This window comes from Mus caroli, unplaced genomic scaffold (assembly GCF_978045245.1).
Source record: "Mus caroli unplaced genomic scaffold, Mus_caroli_1 scaffold_17, whole genome shotgun sequence".
NCBI lineage: Eukaryota > Metazoa > Chordata > Mammalia > Rodentia > Muridae > Mus > Mus caroli.
This window is the reverse complement of record NW_028227272.1, coordinates 35,493,971-35,506,457: the sequence shown is the minus strand read 5'-3', so window position 1 is coordinate 35,506,457 and position 12,487 is coordinate 35,493,971. Positions and strand designations below refer to the sequence as shown.

The following is a 12,487-nucleotide window of genomic DNA, read 5'->3' as shown; positions in this document are numbered from 1 at the left end:
AAACTATTGGAAAGATATTTTTAACGAGTTCTCTCCTAAATACATTCCTCTAGAATTCTCTTTTTGAAAGATTTAACACATATTTTAAATTATAAATGAACTTAAATACTTAATACGTAAATAACAAGTAGTTACTATCTGTTTTAAATAATACTAGATCTGTCTAAAGCTAAGCGCCAATGATTGCTCATCCTTCTAGTCTTTTTATGACTAAAATGACTATATTGGCATTTCATTTAGAAATATTAAATGTTGATTTCTGGGCATTTGTAGAATTCTCTTGTTTTATCAAATTCTTAGTATTTTAAGGATTTTTGTTTTGTTTGCTTCTAAGGCAATATCTCATGCTGTAGCCCACGCTGACCTCAAACTCTGAACTCTCCTCCTGCCTCAGCCTCCTGAGTACTGGGATTCCAGCTGTGCACCATCACACCTGGCCCCATTTTAAGAATTCTTTTGACTTTTTTTTCTGCCTGATTTACTGGTTTTTCCAAATATGCTTTTTAGAAATCTTTAATTGCATTCCTGCACTCCTGGTCAGGAGGAATGGTCTGGTTTCCATGGTTGTAGGAACTCTTAGTGGCATTTTCTTCCTATACTTTTCATTTCTTCACAATGTAGTTTGAGAAACAGGGACAGAGACCAGCTGCCCCAGTTCCCTGTTGATGCTAAAAGAGGAACTCTGCAGTAGGGGACACCTGACCATAGGAAGAAGAGAATGGACTGTTTATCCTTACCTGGCAGGCCAAGAAAGAGTCTTGTACAGGGGAAGTCAAAAGACCCTGAGACCCTGCAGGTGGCTTACTCCTTACCTTTTAACTCTTAATTGGGCTGTGGCGCGGGCGCACACGTGTGTGTGTGTGTGTGTGTGTGTGTGTGTGTGTGTGTTGCATGCACATGAGTGGTTGCAACTTTTAAAAAAATAAATGAGCACAATCAAATCAATTGGGGTAATCGGGAAGTTCTTTGGATGAGTTATTGGGCTAGTGAGGTACTGACTGCATGCTTGATTTAAAAGACCAATCGTGAACAGAGGTTCTCAACCTGTGGGTCGCGACCCCTTTGAGGGTCAAACAATCCTTTCAGAGTGTCGCCTAAGACCATCGCAAAACACAGCTATTTACATTATGGTTCATCATGGTAGTGAATGAAGTACAGTTATGAAGTAGCAACAAAAGTAATTATATGGTTGGGGGGGTGGGTCACCACATCGTGAGGAACTGTCTGAAAGGGTTGCAGCATTAGGGAGGCTGAGAACCACTGCTCTGGACTGTCTCTTTGCTGGGTGAGAAAACTGTTTTGTTAGTGGTGGTGAAGAAGATAGATAAGCCAGACACAAGTCTCTCAGCTGTAGAGGTGGTACCCCCTTATTTTGTATGCTCCTTTTTTTTTTTCTGATCACATAAAAATCAATCTCAAATCAAGCCATTTTCTTGACAGGCTAAGCTTCCATAGCTCAGGAAAATTAAAAGGGAAAGAGAGATTGAGGTAGGCAGGTCTGTTAATACTCCAAAGTGTCGCCCAGGGGACAGCGTGGCTATTCATAGCCCTCTGTGGTACAAAACTCAGAAGACTTAAGAGTAAGCAGCAGCGAGGGAGTTTCCGCTGGTCTGGTCCCCAATTGTGATGTACATTTTGTCCCCTCTCAGGTTACAATTACTTGATCTGTGATCACATGAGGGCTGTACACCTCTACGTCAGTGCCCTGGAGAACACCTGCCCACTGATGGCCTTCCCCTGTGCCAGCTACAAGGCCTTCCTCGCAGGAGACTGTCTGGATTGCTTTAACCCTTTCCTGCTCTCCTGTCCGAGGATTGGTAAGACCTCACTCCCTCGGCTAACCTCGGCTTCCCTCAGCTTCCTTATGCTAACCTTGGCAGTTTGGGGGAGTTCTAGCATGAACCATTTGTCACCTCTGTTTTTTTAAAATAGTTTTAAATTTTATAATCTTACGTTTGAATCTTTCTAGCATTTCGAATATGAGTGCCATATTTACACCATCTTTATCCCTTCCTCTCCCCTCTCCAATGCCTCCTCCTTCTCTTCTACAATTATTGTCAAGCATACACACACACACACACACACACACACACACACACGCACAAGCCCATTAGTGCTGCTCTTATTTAACGTTTAAGGCTGTCCACTTGGGATCAGATAACCTCTAAGGGGCTCATCCTGAGGGAAGACTGATTCTCTCTTTCTCTGCAGCCATCGATGGCCTGTAGCTCTTTATCTGGCGGGGGTGGGGGTGGGGAGGCGGTTGTGAGATTTTCCCTATCATGTTGGCACATCAGCGGGTGCTGTGATGGTGCACGTCTTGTTTAGACAATCGCATGGTCAGAGCACCTTTAACCTAGGGTCAAGAGTCTATGCATCTGGGAAGAGGAAACTAACTCATGAGGTGCTCAGCTCATATGCTCAGCTTATATGCTCCCTGCTGGCACGCTTGCTGTCTATGTGCGCCTGGGGGGGATTTCCCAGAGCTGCACGCACGTCCTCTCTAGAAGTGGGAGGTTATGGTGGCCAAATGACATCATCTGGGATAGGGGAGGTGACTAATTGTTGGGCAGGTCATGTATGTCTCTATGTGGTTGCAGCCAGTCTGAAGAAAGGACTCTACAGAAGCTGAGGGATTGGGCCTCTACTCATCTGTGGAATCCATGGTATCTGGTATCGAAGGGAGAAAACCGCAGGCAAAAAAAAAAAAAAAAAAGCTCTCTTTTGGTTCCACAGTTTTGCATTCCCTACCATCCCTAGATGCCACTCGGGATACAGCAGGTTGCTATTGCTCCTACGGTGACATGGTATTAGCCTGACAAAATGGGAAAGGCAGATAGGCAACACACATGGGCATGGTCTCCTCTTCCACAGATAAGTGTCTGACTTCCCTTCAGAGGTGATGGGTCAAGTGGTTGGTAACAGCTACTTCCCACTGTCTGCCCAACCACTCCTTCTGCTCTTCCTCACACTGAACCTCACAGACAATACCTACACACCCTTCCAAGTGTGTTAGCCAAGGTTCTCCACCCAGAGGGTCCTTGTCCTAGCTCTGACTTCACCTCTGAGCACAGTCTCCCCAGCAGTCATCTTTGAGTCTTCAGGACAAACACTTCGCTGTGGCCCCACTAACAGGATATAGGTGCTGTTGAAGCAACTGGGATATGAATTGGCTTGCAAGTTAGACACAAAGCTAGACACAAAACGAGTTTCTTACAGGTATCTACCAAAAATTAGCCAAATGAGGGCAGGAGAAATGGTCCAGCAGTCAGGCTCTTGCCACCAAGCCAGAAAACCATTTGTTCCATCCTCAGGATCCAACTGGTAGAATGAGAGAATTGGCTACCTACTATGAGCTTTCTGACTTGCTTTCTGACTTTCACATGCAAATTCTCCTGGTTCCCCCTAGACCCCCGCTAAACAAACAAACAAACAAACAAACAAACACACAACACATTTAAAATGAGAACTAGTGAATTTGTGGATTGATCTGAAGAATGTCCTTCCTGCTGACTTTCCTGTTTTCACTCCACTGGACTTTTTGTTTTGTTTTGTTGTTTGTTTTTGTTTTGCTGTTGTTGTTTTGCTTGGCTCTTGGGACCCATCACAAAGCATGAGACAGAGCTTGTGTGCAGTCGAGGATCTGTGGAACATAGGGTGCATAGGTGGGTCCACACCTGACTGAGGACTCTGGGTCCTAGAAATGGACTTCTGAAAACGATGCCGTCTTTGCTTCTTTATATCCAGGACTGGTGGGACGAGGTGGTGTCATGATTGAGCCGCTCCCCAAGGAAGTGAAGGTTTATCTCCTGACTACATCCAGTGCCCCGTACTGTGGTGAGTAGCGAGGAAAAGACCTAACGGTGCACTAGCTGGATGCTGGAGGTGTTCATGGTTCCTGTGAGGAATTCATCTAGCCCAGTGCGGGAGCCCAGACAGGGAGTGGTGTGTTTGCAGAGATTTCCTGCGAGGTAGCCTCAGGCAGAACCAGAACAGTGAGAGTGACTCGAAGCAGCACCATTACAGTGGGGGCTCAAGAGCCTCCCTCTGCTGGCATACTCACCCTTCTTTCTCTCCCCATTGAAATGTGCGCTCAGCTGGACTTGGTGGCGCACATCTTTAATCCCAGCACTCAGGAGGCAGAAGCAGGTGAATCTCTGAGTTTGCGGCTTGCTTGGTCTACAGAGTGAGTTTCAAAACATCCAGGGATATACAGAGAAACCCTGCCTTAAAGTGTGTGTGTGTGTGTGTGTGTGTGTGTGTGTGTGTGTGTGTGTGGTGTGTGTGTGTGTGTGTGTGTGTGTGTGTGTGTGAGAGAGAGAGAGAGAGAGAGAGAGAGAGAGAGAGAGAGAGGAGTGTGTGCCCTAAGCAGCTTCTCTCAGGGGTACCCGTGACTCACGTCATTCTTCACACTCTTTCTCCTCCTGGTACCCACACCACACACCTCCACCCTAGCCGAGCCTCCTAGGTCAGAATCCTTGAGGAATTCATGACCTCTACCACCTTCTCCTTTGTAGTCACAATCCAGCTGTTCATGGATACTTCTCCCAACGTCCCTTTGAAGCTAAGATGCCAATGATTACAAAAGATGCAAAACACAAATAAAAATTAGTCTTGAGATCCATGAAATACCTTAACCGCTAAGCCAGTGCCCTTCCCATGGTCTTTACAACTCCAGGAGAATGACTGTATTTCCTGGTTGGTGTCTGCTCTATGGTGCACGCAGGGCAAAACTATGTGCTAACTTGGATGATAAATTATACAGTCACTTTAATTTGAGCTGATTTTCTCACTTGCTTATGTGGCTTTAGTAGAGTTATTTTGTGGCTACTGCCTTCCATTAACTGGAAAGTCCCCAGTGTAATGTGATTTGGTGCTCAGAGTTTGGACAGACCTGACTTTGAATCTCAGCTTCTCTATCTTCAAGCTGAGAAGCAACTGGAAGATTAAGAGCAGGTTGCTTTGCCTTTCTGAAACCCAATCTCCTCCTGTGGAGCATGGGAACAATGGCAGCGCTTAGATGCAAGATTCAACTCTGAGGATAAAATAGGAGAGAGGAAGTCACAGGCGTGGTGACTCAAAACCCAGTACCTAATTATTTCCTTCCCTTAGAAAGAAGGCTTCACAGCCGAGCAGTGGTGGCAAACGCCTTTAATCCCAGCACTTGGGAGGCAGAGGCAGGCGGATTTCCGAGCTCAAGGCCAGCCTGGTCTACAGAGTGAGTTCCAGGACAGCCAGGGCTACACAGAGAAACCCTGTCTTGAAAAAAGCAAACAAACAAACAAAAAAAACCCCAAAAACCAAAAAACCAAAGTAGAAGAAGGAGGAGGAGGAGGAGGAAGAAGAGGAGGAAGAGGAAGAAGAGGAGGAAGAAGAGGAAGAAGAAGAAGAAGAAGAAGAAGAAGAAGAAGAAGAAGAAGAAGAAGAAGAAGAAGAAGAAGAAGAAGAAGAAGAAGAAGAAGAAGAAAGGCGACTTCAGATCTAGATACAAGTGTGTAGAGCTTTGTGGATATGGCCACCTCTGAGGAACAAGGTAGTCTCAACCCATGGTGGAATTTTCATGAAGTGAGGTTCTGAAAGACACTAGCTGAGGCACACAAACCAGTGAGGAAATCAGGCTTCGACATCAGGTCTTCTGACTCATTTCCATACCACCTATGCCTCGGCACTCCGTTCCTTGTTCCTTCTTGTCACTCTCTTGACAGCAGTGGCCCTCCAGAGCAGGCAGGAAGGCTGTGGTGTGTAGTGGTGAAAGCAATGCTTCTGACACCAGATAACGTGGCTTCTCCTTCCAGTAAGGGCAAGCTGGCAACAACCTGAGCAGGCTCTGTCTGTGCAGCTAAGACCACACTGGGGTGTGGGAGCCTGGGGAATGTTGGGGGTTATGAGCTTTTTGAGGTTCCTGCTAAGGCAGAGTAGAAGGCATACCATTTCCAATTTCATGTTTGTTTCAAAACCTCTCCCTTATGCCCCAGAAACACTTCTTGTCCGTTCAAACACCACAGAAGGACACAGGAAACCAGCCAGCGTGAACACCTGTTTGCTTTCATACTATGAGCCTTTCCTTATAAGGATAGATGCAGGGTACCATCCTTTCCTTAGGCCAACCAAGCCTGTCCTGTCTAACTAGCCAGGGCCGGCTTTCAAACTCACCTAAGTTTTCCCTACATCACAATATCCATCCTAGTTCAGGAACCTTGCCCAGACCAAAATAGTTCACACTTTGTAACTGGTCTTTTACTTCTTTGTAGGTTCTTCTTTCTTCCACCCTTTCAACCCTCTAACTCTAGATAGTAAAGAAAAAAAAAGGTTAGAAAGGAAAGGGGACAACGTTATTATTAGACTACTTCCTGTTGGTTAGAGAAGGCATAGAGTTCCTTAGAACAAGTTTGATCTTCGCCGTCAGGACATCTAATTTCTTCTTGTTTCTTCTTTGCACATGACTACTTAACAAAACATGACCAACGGCAACCAGCAACCCACCCTGACTCTCAGGGCCCTAGCATTTATATACCCTGAGAAAAATTCCCAGAATTCCAAACATCACAAAATTGCACAAAATTCCAGCCAGCTAAGCTCCTGACGCTGTATATGGAGAAGGGGAAAGGGATACTGCTTTTTGTTAAATGAGTTGCTTATTTAGTATATGTCCTTGTCTGTTTGAGCTGTTATAATAAAATGTCTAGGACTGGGTAATTTACTATACTTGATCTTAGCCAAAAGGCCAAAAAGCGATGACTGGGTAATTTACAAAAAACAGAAGTCTTTATTTTCTCAGTCTTCTGGAGACCAGAAAGCCAAAGAGCAAGGTACCGATATTTGGTGTCTGAGGGCTGTTCTCTTTGCTTTCTGATAGCATCTTGTTACTGTCACAGGTTTTTACCCAATAGAAGCCAGAAGGACCAAAAAGTCCCTAGCTAGGCCCTTCTGTCACTTTTAAAGTACTGATCTACTCAGGAACACCCTGGGGGCGCTCACTAATCCTGTTTGACTAGCTTAACACACCAGCAAGATCTGAGGACTGGCCTGTCTCCTCTCCCTTCCCCGCAGCAGTGGAGTTTCAGGCACATGCTGCCATGCCCAGCTTTTTACACGGGTGCTGGGGATCCAGGTTCAGGTCCTTGTGCCTTCTCATCAAGCACTTAACCATCTCCCCAGAGGTAAAGGTTAAATGTGACTTTTGCTGAGCCAAAAGCATTCAAACAATAGCAGTATATGCTGAATCCTCCTTGATATTCTCAAGGGTACATCTCCACCATCAAGGTGGGTTGGTGGGTAAACTATTCCCAGATCTGATGACCCAAGTGTACTCCCAGATGGAGGAAGAGAAGAACCAATTACCGTAAGTTGTTGTCTGGTCTCCATGTGCACCACATGGCACATGCACACTAAGTAAATTTTAAGTGTGATTTTTTTGTTTGTTTGTTTGTTTGTTTTTTGTTTTTTGTTTTTCGAGACAGGGTTTCTCTGTGTAGCCCTGGCTGTCCTGGAACTCACTCTGTAGACCAGGCTGGCCTCGAACTCAGAAATCCGCCTGCCTGTTCCTTCACAATAAGGTCACCAAACAGAGAGGAGTGAACTACTCTTGCAATAATAAAAATTCACACTTTCTGAGCATCCCCTCGGTGAGGGCACTGTCCTTGCTCCTGCCAGTGGGATAACTACTAGTCCTGTTTACACTTGGAGAACGTGGAGGACCTGAGATAACAAGACAGTGCCTTGGAGGTAGAGAATCCCAGGCAGGCTGCTGCTCTTTGGGGCTTTCACACTTGACCCCTGTGCCACCTGGTCACTCTTGGCCCCTGGACCCCTCCCTGTGCTACCTGCCATGCCTTTGCTGTTCTTTGGTTTCCTAGTGCACCACAGCCTTGTGGAGTTTTATTTGAAGGAGAAGAGAAAAAAGGATACCAGCATCGAGGTCACCTTTCTTAGCAACAATGTAACGTCCTCCGTCAAGATCACCATGTACGTAAGTGTCCTATGGCTAAGCCTCTCTTTCATGTATGTATATGTTCCAGGTCAGACACAGTGTGATTGCTGGGCCTAGCCCACCAAGCTGGGGACAGTGCCCACTATAGATCTACTTCCAGATAAGAGCTGTAGGTTTGGGATCAGTACCACCTTAAGCACAGTGCATTCGGATGCTAGCAAGCAAGGTTACTGGGTGGCACCAAAGGTGATTAGTTCTCAGTAGGAAACTGCTCCGGGGTCCAGCAGAATTGTATTAGGAATGTCAACAGGAGGGACAGCCTCAGCCACCATCCACCTACAGGGGTGACCAGGGCCTTAGGAGCTGGCCCATAGAAGAAGGTTAGGGCCAGAAGGGGGGTGCTTCGTGGGATCATAACTGATCATTTCCATTTCTTTGGGGCAGACTTGGCTCTGGGGAACTGGTGGGACCAGGTTTGGGGCAAGAGAGCGGGGCGGGGCTAGGGGTGGGGCAAAAGCCGGACAGGGACAAGGCAGGCCTGTTTCTTTAAAAAGCAATTACTAGCTTGCAGCTAAACCACCTAATCAGATATGTAAACACTGGTTCTGTTAGGGACCAGTCAGGAAAATAGAGCTGATGCAGGAGAGACCCCAAATGGGTCTTGGCAGAGCATACTAATCACAACCGCACTGGGAAAGCTGCTGGAGATGGGAGGCGAAGGGGAGGGAAGGCAGAGCTTACCACAGAGGCTGCTGGGGAGGAGTCAGAACCTCCACAGGAAGTGTAGCCCCTTCACAAGCCCTGCCCAACCCAGAGTCCCTCAGGGGCCAGTGCCCGCTTCCTTCAGACAGCCCTTGCCAAATCTGCTGACAAAGTAGTCGCAAACAAAGGTTTGCAGGAGGGAAGACCAAAAAAAAAAAAAAAAACAAAACAAAAAAAAAAAAACAAAACAAAAACAAAAACAAAACAAAACAAACAAAAAACAAAAAACACTGAACGCAAATAGGGGAATGAGCTGTGTGCGCCTCTCTGAACATTTCCCGTCCACTGCACTGAGGCGCAGAGAGAGCACCTAAGTGGGTCTGAGGATGCGACAAGGGGACCAAAGAATTGGCAAAAAGAACACAGAGGTGTGCCAGGAAGACAAAGCCAAGGTGTGGGATGTAGGACAAGAGAAGGCTGGAGAGATAAATCAGGCTTGGAAGGACAAATTAGACAGTATGGTTTCTGGCTGGAGAGCAGCTTGCTGAGACTTTGGGCGTGTTCAAAAGGAGAGTGACCACATCACTTGGGGGTGGGAGGGTGTGTTCTCAGGCTGCCCTGCTGAACTGTGGTGTGAGAGAAAATTAATCCCTCCAGGAAGCGGTCATTCCCCGTGAGCTCCCCGACATCCTGCCACTGGACTGTGTTCTGTCTGCAGATACGGGCCCCTCCGGGTCATGGATCTGCAGGTGCCCACAGCGGCGGCTTGGGGACTGTGGTGGACTAGAGAGCTGAGGACTTTCCATAGTTATTTGTTTAAAGTTGTGTTGCTACAGGAAGGGCTTTCCTTTGTTTCTCTAGTCAGTTGGTCGATGAACGGATACTAATGGAGACCTTGGCGCTGACACACTAGGTCTTCTGTATGGGGAAAACCACTGTTCCCGCCCACCAGTCACTGGAGACTTGGCGCAAGCCTAAGCTGAGGTTCTCTGAGCCTCTCAGTGGGTCTCTCATAGGTGGTTAGCTTTCATGCCCAAAGGAAGACACGTGACTCTTGAAGGACACTGAGTGCATTAACTCTAACCATCTCCTTTTTTTTTTTTTTTTTTTTTTTTGAGACAGAGTTTCTCTGTATAGCCCTGGCTGTCCTGGAACTCACTCTGTAGACCAGGCTGGCCTGGAACTCAGAAATTCGCCTGCCTCTGCCTCCCAAGTGCCAGGATTAAAGGCACTTAGTGCCACTACCGCCCGGCATCAAGTTTTCCTTTTAGGTGGACAATTTACCCAAGCTAAGTCACTCGCTCAAAGCAACTTTCACATCCCTTATAATTTGTAAGGTTTTGGATAAAAGCAGTTTCTTAAATCCTAATTTTCTCTGACATATTGTAAAACGTTTCCAAGCAGGGGCAGCTTTTCTTTACCTGAACAAAGTCTTTCTGCAAAATGAGGCAACAATCTGTATGCCTGCCTCTGGATGAGAAAAATACACCATGAAGACACCAACACTCTGTAAAACTGGAGAGAGAAAGAGGACAGGGATGGCGATGAATCAGGACCCAACCTGCTGTGGTGTGGAGAGGCATCTGAACCCTGCCCTCTCCCTTGTTCCCAGAGTCCCCCACTGTCTCAGAGACCAGAATCGAAGGACACACAGCCCACTACCCAGGCCCCAGGCAACCAGTTCCTCCCGCAGCACAGCTGGATTAAACATTTTTCTTTGGGAAAGAGATGTTTCAGAAATCTTGAACTGGAGTAATCTCAGTGTACGGTGAAAGAATCACATGGGAAGTCCCTTAAATAAAAATGTTTATTGACTTTCCAATAATGAAAAAGAATTAACAAGTATTTCCTGGGTCACGTTCAAAATTGTTGGCCTGTGGGCTGGGGGCCAGTGAGGATTCCAAAAAACTGCTGTCTCCATTTTTAAGGCACCGGTGCCTCTGTACTTGACAGCTAACAAGGTTTGCCCGCAGAGCCCCTTAGTTCACAGGCGAGTGAAGCACAGACCCGTGCTGGCTCATCCTCTCTCCCTTTGCCTTTCAGACCTAAACAGCAACTTGAAGGGAGAGGGGTCATGGCTCACCCCAACCCACAGTGCCAGATAAACCAAGTGAAGCTCAAGTTCCAAGTTTCTAGCCGGGTTTGGAGAAAAGACAGGACTCCTATTGTTGGGACTTTCTGTACTGCCCCTCTGCCGGTCAATGACAGGTGAGTCACAGAACCCACCCCGCTAAGCACCCCTTGCAACACCACCAAGCACAGCTCTGGATCTTCGGGGTGTTGCTTGATGGAGTTCAACCTCAATAAAGTGATAACTCTCGTAGGCGAGGGATCCACTGGGACCCTGCGTTCTCCTCAATCTTCTGTAGGGTCATACTGAGTTGAAGGTTTTAGGGAAGAAGCAGGAGAAGCTGGTCTTTAATTCTCTTCCTGGTATTTAATTTAACACCTCCATACATGAAGCGTTTGCATCTGCTTTATGCATTTGGTTTTAGTTGCGGTTTTATCAGAATATTTATCACAGTGTTATTTCTCCCTTCGTGGCCTCGCCTTCAAATGTGTCATTGTCATCTTGGGTGTGGATCTAGACTCTTTCCTCTGCCTCAAGTGGGCATTCCAGTGAGTAGCCTCACCACCTTACTATTGGCACACAGAGAACAGGAATAGGTTATGTAGTGGGAAAACGTAGACTCCTTTCACTAGACATGGGGCACAGGAAAGAAAAAACATATAACTTCTAGCTCTTTCTCCTGATGACCAAGAACCTGCCTCTCATTGTTCTGCAACAATACATGTGTTGTTCACACAGCAAGAAGACGGTCTGCATACCTGAGCCAGTGCGTCTGCAAGCAGGCATGCCTGTTTTTCAGGACCTGAAAATAGCCTGCGTGTAGCCTGAGCCTACGCAGGAGGCAGTAGCCGCAGTTTTCCGAGGGCAGTGTGGCAAGAGCTGAATGTGAGAGCCGAATTTCACCCCATTTCTACTAAGGGGGAAGGCCAAATTCTTGGTGGTTTTCCCTGTAAGCAGTTACTGTGGAGGGGACAGATGACTCATGTTACAGACCTTGATCTCCGTCACCAACATCTAAAGCTTTACATAAATGCCCTTTCAGCTTCTCTATTTCGACACAACTGCGATTGCCTCACACCCTTAAGCATCTATACTTAGGATTCAATAGAAATGTACGCAGAGAAATGTTTTAAATAAACTGCCATGGAATATCTGAATCATTTTGGTTGTTTTGTTGAAATGTAATTATACTATCCGCACACAGACACACACACAGATACACTATTATTTGCAGGGCCACTGAGATGACTTGGAAACATGCACACACACACAGTAATTAAGAAAATAAATGTTTAAAAATTTAAAAAGTGATTTACAGAGGATTGCTACTGCTGCCGACTATAGTTAGTCCTGGAAGAAAATGTTCATTTTTATAATGGACAGTGTATCACAGACACTTATAACCTGTCAAGCTCCCAGGACAAAGTGACTGCTGCTGTAGTGTTTAGACATGACACTCAGCCATGATGGAGGAGAGAGATTGGATATCTGTATCACACACACAGCCTTAGGGTGCATCACAGAAGAGAGGACAGAGAGAATACAGGAGCTGGAAGAAAGGGGCAAGTGTTGTGTGGCCATTTCCTCTGAATTGAACAGTTTTCCTCCTGGAGGAAGAAAGAGGCTCGCATGTGAGAATCAGGAAGTAAACGAGGGGCCCCAGACCTGGAAAGATGTCACTTAGAGGACTCACAAGACCTCACCTCAGAACTATAGAATGAGGAAGGACATGTGTAGAAGAGTCCTGTCAGAGCGGGCCCCCGGGGTTCAGAGAGCTCCAGGAA

General features: G+C 46.5%; 1 protein-coding gene across 2 annotated transcripts in view; it reads left to right on the top strand.

Annotated features, from left to right (window-relative positions):
• The window catches only part of Pla1a (phospholipase A1 member A), a 34,677-nt gene extending 22,817 nt beyond the window's left edge, over positions 1 to 11,860 (top strand). For both annotated transcript variants that reach the window (XM_021184747.3, XM_029470746.2), the window contains 5 exons: positions 1,650 to 1,817; positions 3,748 to 3,837; positions 7,857 to 7,965; positions 10,676 to 10,840; positions 11,442 to 11,860. In XM_021184747.3, the coding sequence (XP_021040406.1) occupies positions 1,650 to 1,817; positions 3,748 to 3,837; positions 7,857 to 7,965; positions 10,676 to 10,840; positions 11,442 to 11,526 (617 nt within the window). In that variant the 3' untranslated portion in view covers positions 11,527 to 11,860. The remainder of the gene's footprint in view (positions 1 to 1,649; positions 1,818 to 3,747; positions 3,838 to 7,856; positions 7,966 to 10,675; positions 10,841 to 11,441) is intronic.
• The last annotated feature ends 627 nt before the right edge of the window (positions 11,861 to 12,487 follow it).